The 24,820-nt window shown below is 44.7% G+C and overlaps 1 protein-coding gene across 1 annotated transcript in view; it reads left to right on the top strand.

Moving 5' to 3' along the window:
- Positions 1 to 24,820, top strand: part of PRKCE (protein kinase C epsilon) — a 472,021-nt gene that overhangs the window by 300,782 nt on the left and 146,419 nt on the right. The window contains exons 6-9 of the mRNA XM_006216450.4: positions 3,084 to 3,213; positions 17,804 to 17,946; positions 20,316 to 20,412; positions 23,345 to 23,544. Coding sequence (XP_006216512.1) covers positions 3,084 to 3,213; positions 17,804 to 17,946; positions 20,316 to 20,412; positions 23,345 to 23,544 — 570 coding nt within the window. The remainder of the gene's footprint in view (positions 1 to 3,083; positions 3,214 to 17,803; positions 17,947 to 20,315; positions 20,413 to 23,344; positions 23,545 to 24,820) is intronic.

The following is a 24,820-nucleotide window of genomic DNA, read 5'->3' as shown; positions in this document are numbered from 1 at the left end:
ACTGTATAATCATAAGCTATTAGAATTGGGAGTCAGGGAGGGAGGCCCTGGGTGGGTTTATCATAGGATGGATTTATAATTTGGCTTCCAAAAGGACCAACTTATAGAAATATACTTCTTAAAAATAATTCATCCAAATGATATCTTGGCATCTGAAGCTTTTTCCATCTTTTATCTCCTTTTGATTTCACACCACCTCTGAAAAACAGGAAGGGACAAGGCTTTGATTTGAAAATCCCGTGTCCCTGAAGGGCAGATAGCCCAAAGCACTAAAGTGCTTTGAAGGGCTTCTGCTGTTAAGGGTTGAAATTCCAAATCACCAACGCCTGGGTCTCCTGACTCCTGGTTTAGGATCATAACCCAAAGTATGTTCTTGCCCTCATAACTTTCACAAGTAAATGAAAGAAAGAGATGGTTTGCTTGCTGTCTGCCTGCCTTCCTAGGGACATTTTATTAAGCATTTATTGAGTACCTCCTATATGCCAAATATTGTTCCCATGGAAACAGAGGAATACATGATTCCTGCTCTCAAGGATCTCATTAAGTCTATTCAACTGTGAACCTCTGCAGGTTTCTAAGGCTCTTTCACATCTCCTTTAAAGGAGTCCCTATGACTTCATGCCATGCAGGCTGGAGAGTTGAGATTTGACATGCACAGAACCCAGTTTAATCTGTGACCTAGTTTTTTGTGCTGTATTTCCTGTCATACTGAGTAGTGAAAAGAAGTTGTCAGTGAGATGTGTTCCCAAACTTGGTATTTTTCCCCAGAGAGAGAAACTGCCAGGGACTGACAAAGGGATCTTCAGGTTTCCTACCTTGGTGGAATTGAATGCCCATCCTGGTGCTCCCTGGGGCCAGTTTCTTTTAGTTGCTGACCCATTAGGGCAATGGATGTGCCCTCTGCTGAGCGCAGAACTGCCGGGGACCAACCTTTCTGTTCATTACTTTGTGAAGCACCTGCAGTGTGAGGCACGTGTACACATCCATCATATATACATATACACCCAAACCCATGTGGCTCTGAACACCAAGTGTCTAATTTCCTCCGGTTAAAAGGTGCTCTGCCAATGGGCTCCCTGGAACTTTTGCAGCATAAGCACTTGGCTGATGCCCTCGCCCTGTCCCGTGTCTGTGTGTTCGCACTTAGAACTCATGTCTCTCCACATACTTCCTGGTGTGGTCACCAAGGAATGCCCTCTCTTTGTGTCACCTTCCTTCCTTCTCTTCCTCTGTGGCTTTTCACCTTCTGTCTCTCTGCCATTTTCTCCCTCCCTGTGTCCTCTGATTGGTCTCACTCTTCCCTCTGCTGCTGCGTATTCCTCAGAGTGGTGTGTACACCTGAGCCCTATGCCCCTGCATGAGTGCCACCCTTGTGGGACTCCCAGTCTCTCTGACTTTGCAGCACATCTTGCACGTGTGCCATCATCCTCACTTCCCATTCTCCAATACTTCACAGTTTTTAGTGGTTGCAGCTGAGGGTCATGCGACTCTCCTGCCCCCACATGAACCTCCTAGTCACCAGGCACACTTCCCCACCTCTTCATCTTGGTTGTTGCCACATCCCTGTGGGGCTGGTTCTGGGAGACCCCGACTCTCTTCTCAGCATAGGTCCAGCAGTCTTCAGCCCTCATAGGAACAGGGCGGGCACAGCGACCTCCTGCGTCCCTTGGGGTGAGCAGACAGACATGGAGTTGACATGACTAGATTCACAGGCAGGCACCCCTGTGCTGTGAATCTAAGGAGTGGTGTGGAGGATTATTTTTAGTAAATCTGGGGACTCTTGTCCTGGGACAAGTGCACAGTAGACATCTCAAACAGGGCTCAGGAAAACTCTGGTCCAGCAAGGGAATGGGCCATTCCTTATTGCTGGGTGAGAGGGAGCTCTCTATGACATTAAGTGACCCTGACAGTATGTGTGCACACAGCCATGCCTCGGTGTCTGTGTTCACATCCATGTCCATCCCCAGCTCTCACCCTTAGTCGCCTAGATGTGCTTCTCGCTCACCAGGCAACAGTGAGCCAAGGGCAGCTTCTCTACTGCATGCTATCTGCTCCCCAATGCCCAGAGTAGCCAGGGTAACACTCTCCAGCCCAAGGGGTCTCAGGTGACAGTGCCCTTCTGTTCTGAGAGGGGTGGATTTTGCGTGACTGCTCCACTAGAGACGCAGGTGGAGAGGATCTCTGTGAAGGGCACTGAAGACCCTGAAGACCCTTGCTTCTATGGGGCACTTAATGTTTCCCACCTCTTCCATTTGCGGTGTCTCGTGGACCCCATGGTCCTGTGATGTTAGGTGCGGTGGGGATGCCATCTTTCTTTGCCAAATAAGGAATCCAAAGCCCCAAGAAATTAGGAGACTTGCCCAAACTCATGGGGCTTGGTGGCAGATCTAGGCCTACAGATCAGATCCCTGGACTCCTCTGCCCCACCCCCTCCCCTTCCAACTTGCCACTTTCTCTTCAGTCCTTTTAAATAGTAAGTGGCAGCATAGTGATTAAAAAGCCTGGACTCTGAATTCAGACCCATAGCATCAATTCCTGGCCCTGGCACACCTCTTAATCTCACTGTGCCTTAATTCCCTCACGTGTACACTTGTGCCTCCTCCGCAGGGTGGTAGTGAGGTTTAACTGAGCTGGTAGTGCCTGGCCTGTGGTCAGTACTGATACCTTCGCACCCTTAGTGGTCACCACTGTGTATTAGCCATCTTCATCATAGTGACCATTGGTCCCAACTGATGACCTACATTTTCCATGTCTGTGCTGGGTTCTTGGTCATTCACAGAATCCTGCATCCACCATGGAGCTGATGACAGACTCCCTAGGTAAGGCTTCCAGGCATAAGCAACATTGGAAGCACATGGTGACCTCTCATTAATGGCCAAAGCATGAGGTGCAGATTGAGTGCTGTGTGCCTTGGGAATTGGAGGCCTGGAGTCCCAGAGGGGACTGATGGGGGAGCAGAGTCCAGCAGAGCAGCAGAGAGTGGGGTAAGGCCCCTGGGAAGGAGGCTTTCTTCCCCTCGTTTCCCTGGGCAGAGTTCAGAGCAAGGAGCTTGGCGGTGACCATGTGTTTTGCCATCCCTGCAGGTGGGCTCCCAGCGGTTCAGCGTCAACATGCCCCACAAGTTTGGGATCCACAACTACAAGGTCCCCACCTTCTGCGACCACTGTGGCTCCTTGCTCTGGGGCCTCTTGCGGCAGGGTCTGCAGTGCAAAGGTAAGTGCTGGTCCTGCCCCGCTCCCCTAGCCCTGCACCTGCACCCCTGATGTTGCCTCCTCTTAAAGAATCTTTCTTCTCGTAGCCTCGAGAGTTCACTCCAAGTCTGGCCAGAGGACTGAGCACAAGCCCTCGCTAAGCCGTCTTTAGTTACCCTAAGCATTTGTTAAGCAGTATCTGTGCAGAGACCGTCCAGGGGGTTTCTGTAGAGGGAGCCAGAGGGAAGAAGGTGTGACTGCACCTTTTAAGATGGTTAACAAGCTAGGGAGACAAGATGGGTCCCCAAAAGTACAGAAATATTTTAATGAAAAGATACATTAGAGTAGAAGGGAAGAAATGGCTTTTGGACTTAAGCCCCGAAGTAAGTCACAGATACTTTCCTGTCACCTCTGTGGTTCAGAACTTACTCTTGGAGAGAGCCGGGCTAGAATGCTGTCACGTAACACATCTTATTGATTCTTTGTGGGCCTGTGACGGATGTGCCATCATCCCCATGTCCCCCATGAGGAAACTGAGGCTCAGAGACTAAGTAATTTGACAGTGTCACATAGCTTGTGAGCAGAAGTAGGGTTTGAACCTTGACTTCTGAGTCTAGAGTTTCTTCCTCTATTTCCAGCTGTCCTGCTCATAAATTGCCTTCTGCTCAAACGAGTGTGCTAAGTGACACAGATAATGACAAGTATTATGGGGGGTGGGAACGTACCCCAGGGGCCTGGGTAGAGAGTCCAGTTCCATCAGCTCGTTCAGCCTGCTCACAGAGTTGGACTACCGTGAACCACTGGGCAGGAATGTTGTGTGGACATTATTTGAAAACAGTGTTTTATTTCATTAAACAGTAAAATTTCGAATTTTACTGTTTAAATAAATTAAATTTTAATTTTAAATTTAATTTATAAATGTAAAATGTATTACATTTTGTTAAAATACTGTCTTTTATAACATAAAATAATTTATCATTACTGAGTGCATTATTAGTAAGTTCCCATTGTGGAAAAATTAGAAAAAGAGGTAAAGGATAAGAAGGAAAGCTGAGGCTGTGAACCAGTTGGCCATTGAATAAAGGGCTCCCAATGAGAAATTTTGAGGGCTGGAAATGAAGTCTTGGCTGTAGTGGGAATAAAAGAGGGGAGAATAACTTCAGAGGTATTAGGAGTAATTTATTGGCTGTAGTGACCAGATCCAGCTGGGAGGATAGACACTACTCACTGAGACAGGGAATACGTGAGGGAGGGCAGGGCTGCAGGCATTGATGGTGGAATTGAGTTGGGGACATGTTGACTCTGAGATGCCTGTGGGAAATTTACATGGAGCTGTCCAACTGTTGGACATTGTCATAAAAATTCAGGAGAGAGGTCCAGACTGAACATCTGATTGGGGATTTGTTAATGCCTAAGTAGTAGTTAAAGCTGTAAAGTAGGTGTCATCCCCAGGAGAAGTACCTTGAGTGTGAAGAGAGGAGAAAATACCTTGGGAACCAGGGAGTGGGATGGTACAGAGTACCATCCTAGGATGAGTGTGTCAAGGTACCTGGAGGGAAGGACCTCAGAGGTAGGAGGAAAAGTAGCAAGGGATGACACCATGGAATCAAAAGAGCAGATGAGTAGAGAGATGGATACCCTTCCTCCCAAGCAGGAGGGAATGCCTCAAAGCCAGCTCTGGATGCAGATACATGTCCTGTGACAGGGAAGGGGTTCCAGGAGGAGGTGACTGGGCAGTGATCATCTTAGTTCTGAGTCTGTTGAGGGCATTGCAACCAGAGTTCCCTTAATTCTGAAATAGGAGATCCTGTCAGAGTTGAGGTGAGAGGTGGGGGTGGTGTGGAATGCATGAGAGGGATTAGAAATAGCTGTTGTGGGAAGTGAGGACGACCTGACCCAGCACAGGAGGAAGTGCTGACTGCTGACACATCTGGTGTCCTGGGGGAGCTTCCCAGACATTCCCGTTTCCCTTCCTAGAATTCTAGCACACAATCTGAACGAAGCAGGGTCTGCCTGAAGTCCTTCTTACCATTAAGTGACACTAAAACAAAGGAACAGAAAGGAAAAGATAGCAGCAAGAATCTCGAATGTTTTCAGCAGAGGAGTGATGCATTTTTGAAAAGTTGAGTGGGGTTGCCGGGAAACACAGAGCCCACTTTGGATGGGACTCTGATGAGGCCATGTCTGGTTTTTAGTAAATATATTAATTATTGATCTATCTGGGGAATCTAAATGAAGATACCGTCATCTCATAAATATTGATATTTTAAGAAGGCTGCCCAGACACCCAGATGTGGCTGCTAGGGGTTTGGGTCCCTAGATGACCCTGGAAGAAGGCTGGGCCCAGGCACAGTGTATAGAGCTCTGTTTTGGCAGGAAACACTGGCAAGCCTGCTCAAGTAAAGGATGGGGAGAATGAGGCTGCCTAGAGCAAGAATTCCTGTGCACTGGAGCCCAGGGGGTGGGGGGAGTCAGGCCACACAGAGACAGACTGGTCAGAATTTAGGGCCCCAAGCAAAGAGTCACGGATCTGCCCTCTCCTGTTCCTCTGTGACTGTTACTTGGCCATTTCTCCCTTGCTCTTTTCTTCTGCTGCTCTTTTTTCTCTTTGTATCTCTCTTTAATTCATAGACATTATTTTTTTAAAGCAGTTTTGGTTTCACAACAAAACTGAGCATTTTCCCATATACTCCCTGCCCCTACATACATCGAGCCTCCCCCACGGTCAGCATCTCCCACGAGAGTGGTACATGTGTTACAATCACTGAACTTACACTGACACATTATAATCACCCAAAGTCTATAATTTACATTCATTTCACTCTTGGTGTTGGACATTCTATGGGTTTTAATAAATGTATAATGACATATGTCTACCCCTAAAGTATCGCAGAATGGTTTCACTGCCCCCCAGATCGCCTGTGATTTTTTCTCTCTTTTGATCCTTTCTCAACTTCAAGTCTTTTTGTCCCTGCAGGCCCCTTACCCTGTGGAGAGGATGCTGGCCACAGGAGGCCAGGATGGGCCAGAGCAGGGGCCCTTCTTCTCCAGAACTAAGCATGGTTCTTCTCTTAGCCTATGATTGCTAAGTAAAAGAAATCAAGACTTAATGACCCGCCTGGGGTCCCAGAGCAAGTCCCCATGGAGCTGGAGTTAACCCAGACAGCCTGGCTCCGGTCCATGCTCCACACCCTCTCCTGCTCTGAAGACCCCTTCAGATCTTCTCTTTGGCTGGATCAGGCTGGTTTGGCCTCTTGGGCTGGAGTCCTGTCCCTTGGCCATGGTGGGATACCAGCCATTTGGCCTGCTGATCTATGGCTTCAGCTTTGTTGCCATTTCCACTCCTGGGGATAATAGGTTTAGGTGTTTCTAATGAAACCGGTTTCTCAAGAGCTTGGGTCTATAGGGAAGGACCCACGAGATTGTCCTAGTCAGCCTAAAATTACCTGAGCCACATAGGTTCGAGTGTTGTGTATGTACTCTTCCAGGGACCACCCCTTCATCAGCCAGGTAGAGGGAACATAGTTATCCCTGTTTTACTGGTGAGGAATGGAGAAATGGAGAACAGTGTGCACAAAAGGATACAAGCAGGGACCTGTGGGGACCCACATCTGTCTTCTGGGCTGCTGCTTCCCTGCCCACAGCCCAGAGGGGTCAGATGCTGGGAGGATGCTGATGGGCAGTTGTTGGGTAACTGAGCTCCTTAATCAAAGGCAGAAAAACACCGTCAGTAAAAGTGAACAGGCAAAATACCTTATTCCTGTCTTTTGTCTTATGATTCAAGCGTCCTCATAGTCTCTAAGTCTCTCTCCAGACTCACTGAGGGTCTATCTGAGAGCCTCAGCCACTGTTAGATGGTACAGAAATTAGCTTCAGACATTCAGATATTAGCATCACTAGGTCGCTGAAGCACTTAAATCCTTTTTGTTCTTCACTATATTTTAACTGTACTGCTTCCCCAACCTGACCTTCACCTACACAGTGAACCCCTCGAGGATCCTTTTGCACCTGTGTTTTATTTTTCCATTGACCCCTGGAGTCAGTTTCCCCTGGAGGTAAAGACTCCCAGTACGTTATGATTTTTGTTGCCTTCTCTCAAGAAGACATGGCGCTTGCACCTGCCCTGTGGGCCACCTCGCAATTCTTTTCCACCCATGATCTCACACTCACGTCTCCAGCACAGCCACCCTGACATCATCAGGCACTGAGAGACAATTTAACAGAAAGCCAGACCTCTTTCCACAATTTACAGTCTGTCCTGAAGGGCCCTGCACAGCCCTGGTTTTCCTACCCCTATCTGGGGTGGGCCCCCTGCTCCTGCCTGTCTGCTCTGACTGCAGCTCCAGGCCAAGTGGGGAACCAGGTACACTTGGGAAAGGTCTGCCCTGGAGATTCCTAAAGAATTTCCTTCCTGGTTCCCTGCCTCCCTCTGAGATCCTATCCTAATAACAACTATGATCCGAGGCTGCTTTTGTGGGCTAAGGAGCAGAATATCACTTACTTTCCAAGCGGTAACAAAGAACAGACCATCTTGTTTGGGGGCAAATCCCTTAAGGATGGAGTTGTGGCCTGTGAAGATCCCAGATTAGGAGTCCAGGGAACTGGTCTGTCCTGGTTCCCTTTCTGCCTGGCAAAGAAGCTGCAGGCGGAGCCCCCTGGCCAGGTGACCCTGGGCTTCCTTGTAACCCCACTGCCTGCTATCTTCTGAGAGTTATAATGAAACCAGAGTAATCTTCGCTGCATTTCATGGAATGACTGTGGTAGCCTTAAAGATAAGAGAAAGGAAAGGTCTTCTCCCTCCTTCTCTCCTTCTCTTCCTCCCACCCTTCTTCCCTCCCTCCTTCCCATTTTTTAAAAAAGTGTTTGGATTTTTTAAAAATACTCTAAAGACATGGAAAAAGATTTTTATTCTCTCGATTTCTGAAAATGTCAGTCCTTTACTGTTACTTTTTTTTTCAACAGCTAGGTTTCTTGTCATATCTTCAACTTTTATTTGTATTTTTAGAATTAAGAAAAAAAGAACACAAGTAATACATAAATAATTCTTACCATAAACGATTTAAGCAAGACTTGAGTATATGTATAAAACATTAAACCCCTTTATGTTCTCTTTCCACGTCTATTCCCAGACTTAAATATTACTAACAATTTGCTGTGGGTCCTTTAAGGCCTTTTTGTGTATATCTGCTGCACAGATACTTGCACACACACATACACACCGTATTAGGTGTCTGCTGCTACATAACAAATTGTCCCAAAACCTAGTGGCTTAACACAACCAGTATTTATTATATCAAGAATTTCTCCAAGTTATAAATCTAGATGCAGGTTAGTTGAGCGCTTCTGACTTAGAGTGTCTCATGAATTCACAGTCAAGCAGACAGCTGGGGCTTTGGTCTCATCTGAGGGCTTGCAGAGAATCCCTTCCCAGCTCACCCATGTGACTGTTGGCAGGAGACGTCAGCCTCTCCATGGGATAACTCACAACATGGAAGCTAGTTTCTTTCAGAGCAAACAAACGAGAAAGGGAGAGAGGATGTCTGAAACAGAAGCCCCCCTCTTGTAACTTAAACTTACAGTTTCATTCTGTTGCTTTTGACATCGTCTGTTCCTTAGAAGAGAATCATTCTGCCTAGCCCCCATTTAATGGGAGGAAATGATGTAAAGGCTCAGATACTAGAAGGTGGAGATCATTATAAGCCAAGTTATATAGCCAAGTTAGGGCTGCCCACCCCTCTTCACACCATACACACACCCCCACACCAATTCGATCACCTCCTCTGGGAGGTCTACTCTGACCACCCTTTTAAAAAATTGAAGCTCCCATCTCTCTTCCTTCACCCTCTGCTTTTTTTTTTCTCTGTGACACTTGTTACCTTCTAATGCTCTAAATTACCTATAATTTGTATTTATTTCTCTATCATCAGAATATAGGGTCCATGAGGGCAGAGGTTTTTTTAGTCTATTTTTGTTCTCTGCTGTTTCTTCAACATCTAGAACAGTGCCTGAGACATTAGCATTCAACAAATATTTGTTAATTAAACCTCTATGTGCATTGGTCTATAATTTGATTTTCCTACAATGTGGCTTGGAGTATTTCTAAGTCAGTGCATATAAGTTTACTTCTTTCTTTTTACTGGCAGCTTAATATTCCACATTATGGCTCTTCCATACATCATTTAAACATTACCTTCTCATACATACATGTTTATGCATATGTATGAGTAGTTATGGAAGAAAGGCCCCTAGAAGTCCTGCAGTAACTTCAAGCCCTTTTGTGGTTGAACCTCATAAGGAGGGAGTTACATAGGATGCTTTTTGTTTGTTTCTAAATAAGTCGTTCACTAACTGCTTTGCCTTCTTTTGCCTTGACATTTAATTTTGCATGCTCAGAAATACCTGTGTAGTGACTTTAGGATTTCAGTTCCCTGTTATCTGTTGGAGTCTGCTCATTGATGCTGCATGTGTATTACTAATTTCCACAGAGTTAGAATACACTGAAAAGCGTGGCATCCTGGTTTGTGCAAGGCATCAGTGAGAACTTGGAGATACAGCATTACTTTAGCTTTCTAGAAACTTGCCCTCTACTTGGGCATTAAATAAAACAAATTAAATAACAGACAATAGTTCAAGCAGTGGGTCAGAAATACATGTGAGCAATTCAAGGACAAGAGAGGCCAGCAGGACTTGGGTGGTCAGAACAGACTTTCTGAGAGAGATGGGGCTTGAGCTATACTTTGAGGGAGGAGAAGGACCTGGGGAAGGAAGATATTCTAGGTAGGTAACCAGATAGAACTAGAGGGCAGAAAAGGAAGGAAGCAGTTCTCTGCTCAGAGCTGCAGTGCTGCAAGAGTCTTCTTGGTGGATTCTGAATCCTTTGCAGTAGCAGCTGGCAGTGCCTGAGGACCATGACAAATGCCTCCCATTGTACACGGAAGGTCAGTGGAAGACTCAAAAGAGTTTTTGTCTGGGGAATGCTGGGTGACAGGTAGCCAGCCTTCACTTCTTGGAAAGCTTTGAATGATAATTCCAGTGTGATCAGGACTCCCTAAGTCTTTACCTGGGGACATTTGGTGCCCAGTGTGACCCCCCCCCCCAAGGACCTCTCATTCTCTTCTACCCAGGACTCTACATCTGTCACTCTTAACACCCCTCCACTGCACAAGCACACCACTTACTACTCGTAATTGTGCTCTGCTTCCAAACATGACAGGGCTGACTGTAACCTATTATGAAATCAAACCACTGCCCCGGCTCACCCTCTGGGGCCAAATCACACTGATCACCCTATTGTAAAGAGATTTCTGCAGGACAATAGGCCTGCCTGTCTCCCCACGCCTGGCTTTGTCATTGTTCTTGCAAGGTGGTCCGCTTGCTTTGGAAGAATTCCCGGCAGCCTGACCTGCCTCATTGCAACCCTAGCTTTAATCTCAGCTGTGAAAAGGGTGGAAACATGGAAACCAAAATGAAGGTCAGTGTGCCCAAGCACCTGTCTGTCCTGAGGATGACACTGCTGCCACCGCAGTGCAGCACCCAGTACATTGTGGGAGCTCAACAAATTCGTGATGAAAACTGGGTAGCGGCACAGTCATGATCCTCCTTTTAGAAGAGCCCCAGCAAGCCTGCTCTGTTTCTTCCCAGCACAGTTTATCCAGGTGGAACTGCTGAAAATTAACAATGAGAGGCAGCCTGGAAAAGGAAGCCTTCGGGGCAGCCTAGGGCTGTGAGGGGGCTGGCAGCCCACGGCTCTGGGCCTGGGTGCTCACTGATCAGGATGGGGCAGTGGAGTGGGGACAGGGGAGATGTGGCAGGTTTGTCTGACCCACATTACTGTAAATGAACTTAATGTTTCTTTTGCTTCCTTCTGTTTTCTGCCACTGATCTGCAGCTTCCAGGAGCCTCACTGTGGCTGCCTAAATCATGTTAAGTTCCCATCTCTCAGCCAGCTTTGCACTCGTGTTTCTAGACTTTTCAAAGTCATTCTTTCATGTGGTCCATTTTAACTGACATATGATTGGCATTTTTTATTAACATATTAAGACAACTACACAGTTCTTCAAGGGAAATAACAAAATTTTTTTAAAAAATGAATAATGAAGTCCCCAAAGATTGTTTCTATTTTGCTGACCAGCCAACCTGAGCTAATTGTTTCATTAGGATGGACAGGTCTGGCATTACACCACCAGAGGGCGCCAGTGGCTAAATCAGGCAGATAAGCTGCCCTTGCTAAGAAATTCTTAGTTTGGTTGCTTCATCCTTGTCCTTTCTGTCACCTCAAAAAGAGACAGAAGAGGACTTTCATGGGGTTGGTGGGCAGGTACAGGGAAGGTGAACTGAGTGTCAAAGGGTATCTTTTGCTAAGGGGAATGGGACAGAGAATTCAGAGCAAAGTGCCCGGAATCTATGATAGGCCTGAGGATTTTCAGACATTGTTAGTAATAACTCAGTGGAAGCGGCACCATGGCCAGGTGGTGGTGGAGCTTCCTCGTTTGTTTATATTGTCTGAGAAAGTTCTATTCTCACCAGCATACACGCTCCCCTGACCCTCTACACCTTTGGTTCTGTGGGCATCTTCAGCTCTGTATTCAGTTCGGGTCTTCAAATGTCAGTTGGGGAGGAATGTGGGTGGGGTTTGTATTGTCCTTCCCTCCAAGTCAGTGACCAGGGCATGCAGGAGCAGTAGAAGGTCTGGCCACCATCCTGCCTGGTTTCATTCCAGAAACTGTGTATGTGTGGGTGGGTGTGTGTGTGTGTGTGTGTGTGACTTTTTAGAGCAGTTTTAGGTTCACAGCAAAACTGAGGGGCAGGTACAGGGATTTCCAGTATACCCTCCTACCCTCCTACATGGACAGCCTCCTCTACTATCAACATCCCCACACCAGAGTGATACATTTGTTACAATCCATGAACCTACATTGACACATCATTGTGTCTCCGTTAACATTAGCGATCACTCTTGGTGTTGAACATTCTATGGGTTTGGACAAATGTGCAATGTGCTGTATCCACCATTATAGTATCATACAGAATAGTTTCACTGCCCTAAAAATCCTTTGTGCTTTGGCTATTCATCCCTGCCTCCCCCCAACCCTGGCAACCACTGATCCTTTTACTGTCTCCGTAGTTTGCTTTTCCAGAAATGGTTGGAATCACAGCATACAGTCTTTTCATATTGACTTCTTTCACTTAGTAATATGCAGTTACGTTTCCTCCATGTCTTTTCATGGTTTAATAGCTAATATATTTTTAGTACTGAATAATATTCCATAATTTGGTATGAGTGTACCACAATATATTTAGCCATTCACTTACTAAAAGATGTCTTAGTTGCTTCCAAGTTTTCATAATTATAAATAAAACTGCTGTAGATACCTAGATTTTTTTGTGGACATACATTCTCAATTTATTTGGGTAAATACCAGGTGTATGATTGCTGGTTTGTAGCCTAAGAGTCTGTTTAGTTTTGTGAGAAGCCTCCAAACTGTCTTCCAAAGTGGATGTACCATTTTCCATTCCCACCAGCAATGAATGAGAATTCCTGTTGCTCTGTATCCTCAATCAACATTTGCTGTTGTCAGTGTTTTAGATTTTGGCCATTCTAATCGGTGTGTAGTGGTATCTCCTTGTTTTAATTTGCGATTCCCTAATAACATTTGATATGGAGCAACTTCTCATATGCTTGTGTGATCTGTGTACCTTCTTCAGTAAGAGTTCTGCTTGGGTCTTTTGCCCATTTTTTTAATTGGGTTATCCATTTTCTTATTGTCGAGATTTAAGAGTTCTTTGCATATTTTGGTAAGCTTTTATCAGATATGTGTTTTGCAAGTATTTTTCTCTCAGTCTGTGACTTATCTTCTCATTCTCTTGCAAAGCAGAAATTTCTAATTTTAATGAAGTCCAGCTTATTATTTCTTTCATTAATCATGCCTTGGATGTTGTATTTAAAAAGTCATTGCCATAGCCAAGGTTACCTAGATTTCCTCCTATATTATCTTCCAGGAGTTTCATAGTTTTGAGTTTTATATTTAGGTTTGTGATCCATTTAGAGCTGCTTTTTGTGAAAACGCGTCTATGTTCACTTTTTTTTTTTTTGCATTGGATGTCCAGTTGTTCTAGTACCATTTGATGAAAAGACTATCTTTGGCACACCATATTGCTTTTGTTCCTTTGCCAAAAATTAGTTGTATATTTATGGAGGTTATTTCTTCTCTGTTCTGTTCCATTAATCTGCTTTTATCTATTCTTTCACCAATATCCACTGTCTTGATTACTGTAGGTTGACAATAAGTCTTGAAGTCAGGTTGTCAGTCAGCCAACTCTGTTCTTTAACATTGCGTTGGCTATTCTGGGTCTTTTGCATCTTCATATAAAGTTTAGAATCTGTTTATATCCACAAAATAATCTTCTGCGATTTTGATTGAGATTTAATTGAATCTGTAGATCACATTGGGAAGAACTGACATCCTGACAGCACTGAGACTTCTCATGAATACCTCATGAGAGATATTTCCATGAACAGAATATCTCTCCACTTATTTAGGGTATTTGTTCATTTCTTTCATCAGATTTTCATAGTTTTCTTCATAGATCTTGTACATATTTCCTTAGATTTGTACCTAAGTATTTCATTTTTTAGGTGCTAATGCAAATGGTATCATGTTTTTAATTTTGAATTCCATTAATTATTGTTGATACATAGGAAAGCGATTTATTTTTGTATACTAGCCTTTTACTAGCCTTGTGTCCTGCAACCCTGCTACAATCACTTGTATTAGTTCAAGGAGGTTTTTTTGTCATTTTTTTTTTTCAGATTTTCTACATAGATGACCATGTCATCGGCAAATAGTTTTATTTCTTCTTTTCAATCACTATACCTCATATCTCCTTTTCTTGTCTTATTGCATTAGCTAGTACTTCCAATACAGTATTGAAAAGGAGTGGTGAAGGGGGTATCTTTGCCTTGTTTCTGAAACTAAAGGACTTCTATTTTCTCACCATTAAGTATGATATTAGTTGCAGGTTTTTGTAGGTGTTCTTTATCAAGTTGAATTTCCCCTCTATTTCTTGGTTCTTGTTATGAATGGATGTTTGTCAGATGTTTTTTCTGCAACAGTTGATAGGATTTGTGGTTTATCTTTTTAGCCTGTTGATATGATGGAGTACATTAATTGATTTTCAAATGTTGGTATAGCTTTGCATACCTGAGATAAATCTCATTTTGTCATGGTTTATATTTCTTTTTATACATTGTTGGATTCAACTTGCTAGTATTTTGTTGAGGATTTTTATATCTATATTTGTGAGAGATAATTATCTGCAGTTGTCTTTTCTTGTAATGTCTTTGTTAGTTTTGATATTAGGGTAATGTGGGCTTCATAAAATGAGTTAGGAAATTTCCTTTGCTTTCATCTTCTAGAAGATATTGTAGAGGGTTGGTATAATTTCTTAATGTGTGGTGGAATTTACTACAGATCCCATATGAACCTGGTACTATGTGTTTTGGAAGGTTGTTAATTATTGATTTAATTTCTTTAATAGATATAGACCTCTTAAATTGTCTATTTCATGTGTGAGTTTGGGCAGATTGTGTCTTCAAAGGATGCTTTTGCTGCATCCTGATAATTATTATAAGTTGTATTTTCATTTTCAATCAGTTCAAAAGATTTAAAGATTTCTCTTGAGATTTCTTCTTTGATTTGTGCTATTTATCAGTATGTTGTTTAATTTTCATGTATTTGGGGATTTTTCAACTATTTTTGATACTGATTTCTAATTCATTGCCACTGTGGTCTGAGAGTAGACATTGTGTGCTTTCTGTTCTTTTAAAATTGCTAAGGTGTGTTTTATGGCTCACAGAGTGATCTGTCTTGGTAAATGTTCCATGTGAGCTTGAGAAGAATGTGTGTTCTGCTGTTGTTGGATGTTGTAGTCAGTAGATATAGTAGTCAGTTATATCCAGTTGATTGATGGGGCTGTTGACTTCAAGTATATCCTTACTGATTTTTCTGCCTTCTGGATCTGTCCATTTCTGATAGAGGGATGTTAAAGTCTCCAACTATAATAGTAGATTCATCTATTTCTCCTTGGAGTGCAGTGTTTTTGCCTTATGTATTTCGATGCTTTGTTGTTAGGTGCATACAGATTAAGGATTTTAATATCTTCTTGGAGAATTGAGCCCTTTATCATTATGCCCTTTGATATCCCTGATAACTTTCTTCATTCTAAAGTCTGCTCTGTCAGAAATGAGTATAGCTACTCCTGCTTTCTTTTGATTAGTGTAAGCATGGTATATCTTTCTCCATACTTTTAACTTTAATCTGTAAGCATCTTACATTTAAAGTGTGTTTCTTCTAGATGATATATAGTTAAGTCTTATTTTTTGATCCACTCTAACAATCTCTAATCAGTGTGTTTAGACCACTGACATTTAAAGTGATTTGTCTGAGAAAGTTTTTATTTCTTCTTCACTTCAGAAGGATAATGTCACAGGGTACAGAATTCAATGGGTTTTTTTTTTCCTCTCAATACTTTAAATATTTCACTACACTCTCTTCTTACGTGGTTTCTGAGAGGTCAGATATAATTCTTATCTTTGCTCTTCTATAGGTAAGGTGTTATGTTCCTCCGGCTTCTTTCAAGACGATTTCTTTTATTTTCTGCAGCTTGTATATGAGTTTTATTGTTTTGGGGTGGTGTTGTTGTTGTTGTTGTTGTTGTTTATCTTTCTTGGTGTTCTCTAAGCTTCTTGTGTCTGTGGCTTGGCGTCTGGCTTTAATTTGAGGACATTCTTAGTTCATTTTTGCTTCAAATATTTCTTTTGTTCATTTTTCTCTTTCTTGTCCTTCTGGTATTCTCATAATACATATGTTATATCTTTTGAAATTGTCTCATGGTTCTTGGATATCCTGTTCCTTTTCTTCTTTTTTCCCTTTGCTTTTCTGTTTTGGAAGTTTCTATTGACATGTTCTCAAGCTCAGAGATTCTTTCCTCAGTTATGTTCATTTTACTGATGGGCCCATCAGTGGCTCTTTCCATTTCTGTGACAGTGATTTTGATCTCTAGCATATCCTTTTGATTCTTTCTTAGAATTTCTCTCTCTCTCTCTGCTTGCCTATCTGTCCTTACATACTGTTTAGTTTATTGATTAGAGCCCTTAGCATATTTATCATAGTTGTTTTAAATTCCTGATATCATTCCAACATCCCTGCCATGTCTGGTCTGGGTCTGGTTCTGCTGCTTGCTCTCTTCAAGCTGTGTTTTTGCCTTTTAGTATGCCTTGTAATTTTTTTCTTGATAATCAGACATGATATATGGGGTAAAAGGAACCACGGCAAATAAGCCTTTAGAAATATGGTGCTAGAGTGTGGGGGAAGGGAAGCATTCTATAGTCTCATGATTAGATTTCAGTCTTTTGGTGAGCTTGTGCCTCTGACCTATGACCCTCATACGTGTTTCTAAGGGTTCCCTGCCCTCCCCCTAATGTGGAACAGGATAGCTAGAGTAGGCTAGAGTTGGATATTTCCCTTCGCCTAGGTCGGTTATGATCTGATAAAGCTACAATAGTTCAGTCTCTGTTAAAATAGTTTCTCCTGAGAGCAGGCCTTGTTAAGAACAGAGTACTCTAGTGTATTTCAAAATACTTTCCCTCTCCCCCTGTCAGAAGCATAAGGGAATTTTCCTCCAGTATTCACTGTGAGAACCTGGTCAGACAACTAGAGGTAAAACAAAAATGTAGGGGTCTCTATGATGGGGTAAGCCCCGAGTCTTTGACTCTCAGACTTGTCCACTCTGGGACCCCAGCAATTTGCCAATTTCAGTGCAGGCTTCCCTGCCCTGTGCTGGTTTCCGTGGGAGTGGCTGCTTGAGAGTTTCTGCACCACTGAGTTGTGAGTCATTGTAGTTACCTACCTGTGTCTCCCACTGGGTGCAGTGGTTTGCCCTGTGACATTAATACTCCAATAATTTTTAAGAAGAGCTGTTGATCTGTCAGTTTGTTCAGCTTTTTATTCATTAGGACAGAGCAACAACTTCCAAGCTCCTGACATGTTGGACTGGAAACCAAAACAGTTTATATTTTCAACTTTGATGTCCTGCACTAAGGACAGCTAAGTGATGTGGACAAAACAGAGACACTCAAGTATGGCCTTTGTTCCTTTGAAGCTGGACTTTGGATTTGGAAGGTCATCTCATTCAGTCTCATTTTCAGATGAGCATCCTGACAGGCTCTACTCTGGGGGTTCCTCTCTCGGTAATACCCCCACATTTCAGCAGAGTTAATAGAGTGCATTATGCACAGGGGACACATTTGGGTTCACCATCAAATGAACTTTCTTCAAGTAAACTAATGGTCAGTGTTCTGCTCCCTGAAAGGAAATCTCAATGTAATTTTTATTTATCCATGAACAGTGGGTATCTCTGTATGGTGGTTTGATGGATGATTTTAGTTCCATGTGATGGGGTGATGGGTGATTTTTAAATTTTTCTCTTTTGGGCTTTTCTGCATTTTCCAAATTCTAGCAAACGAACATGCTTTCCTTTTACGAGTAGAACAAAATAAGGTACCATTTTAGGCCATGACCATTTGGAAGTCTCTTCTCCATGTCTCGTTACAGTCTGCAAGATGAACGTTCACCGGCGCTGCGAGACCAATGTGGCTCCCATCTGTGGCGTGGATGCCAGGGGAATTGCCAAAGTGCTGGCTGACCTAGGTGTCACTCCAGACAAAATCACCAACAGTGGCCAGAGGAGGAAAAAGGTAACTGGCTATTTGGTGGTGTTTCTGGAGCATTTTGTGAGCCTACATCTCTGCTGACTTCCTGAGAGTCCCTTGGAGTGAAGTGGTAAGACTGCTGGGTTTGAGACACTATACTCAAAGTAGCATGTGCTTAAAGAAAAAAGAAAGCAAAAGAGAAGGTCAGGTAGGTAACATTAAAGTCTTCTTTGGTTCCAGAAGTGGAGAAAAGCCAAGCAGACCTCAGTGTTGTGTTTCTTAGGGGAACATTAACTTCGAGATGAGGACTTCGAAATTCCCTCCGGGAAAAGCTCCTCTCTAGATAGGGCCATAGACTGATCTGCCTCCGGGACTGGCATAAAAGCAATGTCAGGGTTTGACCTTTGCCTCTGGTATCACTGTAATCAGGATAAATGGATGGAGAGCTGGAACCACATTCTTTCCTAGGGAGCAAGCCAAGGAGATTTGTGATAGTGCTGGCACTCGCTGCCCGAGGAGTGTTATTAATGCCCCACGACATGAGACATCTGGGCCTGTCTTTGGAGACCAAAGCCCTGTCTCTATCCAAGTGACACTCTGAATGTCAGTAGGAAGAGATCCATTTGCTAAAATGCTATTTTGGTAAGTCAGGGCCCGCAGATGTAAATAGAGCTAAAGGCATCCGTAGCATTTTGTTTGAAGGCCTTTCTTAGCCTTGGCGCCTAGCCTAGAAAATGTAAGAGGTTCCTGAAAGAGTGACTTCTGAGAAAAGCAGAACCCTGCTAACTGGGCAGGAAATTCTGGTGGGGTGGGCACTGGCACCGTGGCCCAGTGTCAGACATTTTTTACTAGAAAAGCAAGTCTGACTCTGGGTGCCTCCGCAATCTGGACTTCTAAATGTTCTCCCTAAAATTTGCCCTGAAAGACCTCCTAAAGGCCTCCATGTTGCCCTTCTCATTTTAAAGCGGCCCACACCTTTTCTCTGCTGCCCCTCAGAGGAGCCTTTTCCCTTGAACAGGAAGGTTTGTGTTGTTTCCATCTTCTTAAACTTCCTCTTTGCCTTTCCATTAAGCTGTTTTGTGAGGGTTGGCCAAAAAAAGACTCTCTTCTCCTGGTTAACTGTGGCTCTTCTCAGGTCTGTGAATCCCTCTGGTGGAAATGGGTTTCAGTTATTGAGCCAAAGAATTGGACTTGAAGCAGAATGTCAGCTCTCAGTAGTCTGGGGCCCCACCAAGGAGGTAGGGTAGACAAATACCGTTTGATGACAATGTTGAACATGCACGTTTGTGAGTTCTTCAGACAGCGCCGTTCAGGAGATGTGGTTTTGTTCCTTGCTAGAAGTAAGCTGAGACAGAATCTTTATTAATTGAAAGACTTCAAAGAAAACTCAGTACGTGCCCTCTCCCCCATATTTACATGGACCATAATCCAGTAGCCAGACATCATCTGTCTATCTTAGATTTGGGAGAACATGGAAAAATTCAGGAAGGAGCAGAGTAAAAGGCCAAGGGACTTCAGTCCTATTATTTTTATTACTGTGATGCATCTGTTGCCAAAGTGGGAAAAAGCCAAGTGAACCAAGTAGGGGAGCTCAGGTTAGTACAAGAGGATGAGAGACAAGTGCCCTTGGTCAGAAGCGAGGAGGGCTCCTTTGCAGGAGCTCAGGTTTGCTGGAACTTTGGTTCCCTTCACATTGCCCCTCACAAGGAGTCCAGCATCCAGAAAAAAACGTGTGCAGAGCTAGCAGATCTAACAGATCAGGAGGAAAAGGGAGCAGAAGTGCTTGTGGTCTCTGAGTCCCAACCTCTAACTTTAACGGAACTTAAAATGGATATGCCAGCATCTATGCCAGGAAATAGACTTCACTGGGGGTGTCTTATTAAGATTTGCTGACAAATAACAATATATCTGAAAATATTTATTGAGGTCTTTTGGGTTTATCACTTTGTGCAAGTCACCAGGGGCAATGCAAATACTAGATAGGGGCCTTCTTTCAAAGAACCTACAGTCTACCTGAGTAGAGAGCCCCAAACTAAATAAAGCTGAACAAGATGATGAATAAATGCCAAGTCAGTGTTAGAGACAGCAAGTGCCAAATTGCTGTGGATGAAGTAACTTGCATTGCTTGGGTAGGTAAGGGAGGTTTCATGGAAGGGGTACAGTTGAGCTTTGCTTAGAAAGGTCAGTTGTGTTTGGGTAGAATAAAGTTGAACATACTGATGTCTCTTGTTTCCTTCCTTTTTGTTGGCAAATGAAACCTTGAGTCTCTGCCTTCAGAATATCATTTCAGCAAGTGCCACCTTGCGCCAGTGGCCCCTCTGGCCCCTGGTGTTGTATCCTGATGCGTTTGACCTCAGGGAAGCTTACCACGCTGCCTTCTGATGCCTCTCCCCCCTCCTTCTCGCCCTCTCTAGCTCATTGCCGGTGCTGAGTCCCCGCAGCCTGCTTCTGGAAGCTCACCATCTGAGGAAGACCGATCCAAGTCAGCACCCACCTCCCCTTGTGATCAGGGTGAGACCCTCAGATTGGCTTCTTTACCTCTGAGCTCTGTCCTTGCGAACACCAAGGAGCCTGAGGCCTCTCCACCCAGGAACAGCCTTGTGAGCTGAAACAGCCAGCAGCCCTGGAAGGCCTTCAGATAGCCTTTCCCCGCTGACTCATGAGCTGTGCTTTCACTCTCCGAGGCTCTCTGGAGGGTGAGGCACAACATGGCTGTGCCTGCCTTAAACCCCTCCCAGACAGGGTGAGAGCCAGAGAACGTGGGATGTTGTGGTTGGTTCTTTCCTCTTGCCTCTTTCCCTGGCTCCACGTGTAGGACAGGAAGGGTAGAGTCTTCTCTCACCGCTCGCTCTGCTCAGTGTCTGCACCCAGGCCTGTCAGTTGACTCTGATTTCCTTCCTTCCTGAGTCTAATCATTGTACCCAAAGCCTGAGATCAGGGCAGGAGTCGGGATGGGTGGGGAAGACGTCTCCCATCCTGGCGTGGGAGTATGGGAGGGGATAGGAAGATGAGGCTGGTGAAGAAACTGCCGGAAGGAGTGGGGAGGAAGCCAGACCTAGGCCTGACTCCCCTCTGAAGCTGAGCTTAGCATATCTCCTTCCCTATGAGAATATGTTAAAGTAATCAAAGGTTTCTGAATTCTGCAAGCATCCCAGAATGCCGAGGCTAAGGAGGGACTTACAAACTTAAGACTTTCCCCTCTGGTGACCAGAACCAGACCTCACTGGGAAGGGATGTTTGCATCTGCAGAACAGGATTAATCATCATTGAATCATAGCAGGAGAGCCTCGATTTTCTGTAGCCACTTCGGTCTTCTTTATCCTCATTTTCTGCTCATAGCAACTCTCTGTTCATGCTGCCTTACCCAGATTATAGAGCGGGGAGTGGAAGGTCAGAGAGATGTAAAGGTTTGTCCAAAGGTCAGGAGCTAAGTCAGTGGTGAGGGTGAGACCAAATCCCCCCAGCTGAGGGACCCCTCTCAGGATCTGTGTCATTGAACCCTCCCTGGAGGTCATGACTGTGACCCAGCTCTTCTTACCCAGCAGTAGCTAAAACAGCTGAAGGGGTATGTGCCAGTCCTGAGGCTGCAAAATAATTGGTCTGAGTCCCTCTTCATGTGGCTCTGATTTATTTTCTGTGTCTTTGTACTCTGCTTCATTTCAAAAAAGATTTGACCCATTCTTAAGTCATCTGACGGTATGCTTGCAGCCTCCAAATGGAAAGGTATTACCCCGGGCCAGTGTGCCTGTTTTCACGTTTCTCTTTTTAATGCTGAGACATCGTTTGAGCTTCAAGGAGACAGAGTTACATGGTAAAGAGACCCCAAGTAAGAGTGAGGTGACCGGTTTCTAGGTCTGGCTCCTGCCCTGCATGCTGTCCAGCCCGAGCAGGACATTGAGCCTCCAGGGCCTCTCTTTGTCCGTAGTCAGTCCGGGTACCCAGTCTTTCCCAGCAGTGTTATGAGCACAGATGGATTTGAAAATCCTCTTAGCAAGACATGGCATTATTGAACAGAACAGAAATCAGACACAGTTTCTCTTTCCTCTGTTATAAGAACACATGGGAAGACATTTTCTTTAAGCTTTGGCATCCTCAAGCACCCAAGTTCTGTCTTTCAAATCTGTGTAATAACTAGCCTTAGGAATGGAGACTTTCAGCTCTCTGCTGAGACTAGAAGTTATGCTTAGTTAAGAATAAGTGATCGAGAACAGTGGAATTGGTGCAGGCATATCTGTGGACTCAGAAGCTATCCTCACCCCTCCTCTACCCCTGCCCTGACACATCTCAGAGGAGCTGAGCTCCTGATCTAGGAAAGATCTCCAGATTCCTGGAGTGAGCTCTCATGGGCCTCTGTCCTCCTGAAAAAAAGCCAAAGTTCTTTTAATGTTAAGCAGCACCTGGTCACTTATGCCTGGTTCTGATTTCAAGGCTTAATAGTTTGTGTTGCCCTTTTGTGAACCCAGTTATTCATGAGCGTCTTTTAAAAGTGGATTACACTTGGGGGAGGGTATAGCTCAGCGGTAGAGCGCATGCTTAGCCTGCATGAGGTACTGAGTTCAATCTGTAGTACCTCCATTAAAAAAATAATAATCCTAATTACCTCCCCCCAAAATTAAAAAAAAATGGATTATGCTTGAGATGCCCATTTCCCCACAGAGGAGTGTATGTCTGGGTGAATGTATAGCTCACAATGAAGCTTCCTCAAATAGTTAAGGTCAAAGGATCACCCAGTGTTATCAACCCCTGGTTGTTCAGGTCACATACTCTGGCGGGGTGCAGGACTATGACAGAGTTGTGAAATTGCGCTGAGGAATCCCTTCCCCATCCGAGAGAAGTTTGCAACGTGTCACTCTTGGGAAGCAATTCTTTGGTTAATGATAAGCCTGTTGTTCATTTGGTTAAATAACCTTGTGTAAGATGGGTATTTAGAATGAACCCAGCACCAAGGACAAATAAAGCCCCTAGGAGGTAAAGGCTTCTTAGTTCCAGCTACTGAGGTAATTACATCACTGATAATGACTGGGACGACGGTTCTCCATTAGTCCTTGTTCTAATTTTCAAAGGAAACTTGAAGGGTCCCTATTGCCTTTGGGACCCTGTAAGTTTCCAGAGAAGGCCAGGATTCCTGCACAACATATAGGATAATGGAATGGGCTTTCAGAGAGGTGGCCTGGTCCCAGCATAAAAGGAAGATCTAAAGGAAGCAGTTGGTAGGGACCGTGTCCTCTGCTTCTTTGCACCCAAGCCTTGCTGTATGTTAGGTGCCAGTGAAAGTATGCAGAGCAAATGAAGGACCATAAAGGGACATCACACTGGGTCTGTTGCTATGAAGAACCAGGAAGAGGGTTGAGAGCTCATGGTGGGGAAATTCTGAGTATTGAATCCTAGTGGGAAGGGCTCATGAGGTCTGCACTAATGCATGTCTTGTTCCCCTTGGCCCTAGAAATAAAAGAACTTGAAAACAACATCCGGAAGGCCTTGTCGTTTGACAACCGAGGGGAGGAGCACAGGACCACATCGTCCACCGACAGCCAGCTGGCGAGCCCGGGCGAGAACGGTGAAGTCCGGCAGGGCCAAGCGAAGCGCTTGGGCCTGGATGAGTTCAACTTCATCAAGGTCTTGGGCAAAGGCAGCTTCGGCAAGGTCTGTGTGATCGGGGATGGGACTGCTGGTTTGATCTAAGACTAAGTGATGAGCATTTCAGCCTGGTCTAGTTCTATTTCCCTTCCTTGTCTGAAGGTAAATGGCCTGAGGCCAAGCAGATGGGAGCGAGGGTTCTGCTGCTAATTAGCTGTGGGCCGTTAGTGTAGTCGGTCAACCTCTTCGGGATTTAGTTTTTCTCGTTCGTCAAATGGGGACAGGAGTCAAGTGAGAGAGCAGATGAGAAAGCACTTTGAACAGATGCATTTGCTTTCCATGTGCTTGGGATCCCATTATCAGTAATAGTAGCAATAGCTTTCTTCCCTTCAGAGATCCACCTGAAATTCTGTTTTGTTTTTTAAATAGACGTGCTGGGGATTGAACCCAGGACTTCATGTGTGCTAAGCACATGCTCTACCACTGATCTGTTACCCTCCCCTGAAATTCTAGCTTTAATTCATGATGAAGACTTTGAAAATGAACTCTCGAATCTCTGCCCTCAGTGAACTTGGGGCTCAAAGCAGATTTTAGCACATACTACTTTGGAAATTAAATGTTATTTAACTGACTTCTCCGGCACTGACTAAACATCTTGTTTGTCCTCTGCCTGTGCCAAGAGAGTAAGAATAATCACCATGTCTTGGATCAGGGTCCGCTGCCCTCGGTGGCTTTCTCCCTATCCTGTTCCCCCGGGAGCGACACGGAGTGAGAGTGGCATATGGGTGCAGGGTGTGTACTCTCAAACAGTCAGGGTGATCAGCAACCATTCTGAAGGTGGGGTGAATGGAAAAATAATCCTGGTTCAGTTTAGAGAGAAGATGGAAGGGCAGAGAGCCTAGGAAGCAGGTTACCATTTCATCTCAGATCCCTGATTTTTCCCTTGCTCTTCTCAAAGCCATGCCGAGAGGTCAGTGGGAGTTGTCTTTCTAGGACCTCCCAGAGCAGAGTGGCTGTGCTCTGGGGCCCAGGTGCCGCCTCTGGGAGCTCCCAGGGGTCACATGCCCTGACAGGTCCTGGACTCTCGAAGGCTGAGCTGCAGACCCGCTCCACTAGTCTCTGAAAGGAGTGGCTCTGTGAAGCCCCCAGGGTATGAGAGCCTGTTCCCACGCCATCTCACCTGCCCCATCTCATCCTGAGATCGCTGTGGCAGGAAAGGAACCAGGGTTTACTTAAATGGCAAAAGCTGAAGCAGTCACATTCTTTGCAGACTGGTTAAATAAGAAGCAGACCCCCATCCTCTGGAGAGGCATAACTCTGGGATATAAGCAGGACTTAGTTT

The sequence above is a fragment of the Vicugna pacos genome, chromosome 15, assembly GCF_048564905.1.
Source record: "Vicugna pacos chromosome 15, VicPac4, whole genome shotgun sequence".
Taxonomy (NCBI): domain Eukaryota; kingdom Metazoa; phylum Chordata; class Mammalia; order Artiodactyla; family Camelidae; genus Vicugna; species Vicugna pacos.
This window is presented reverse-complemented; position numbering and strand designations above follow the sequence as displayed.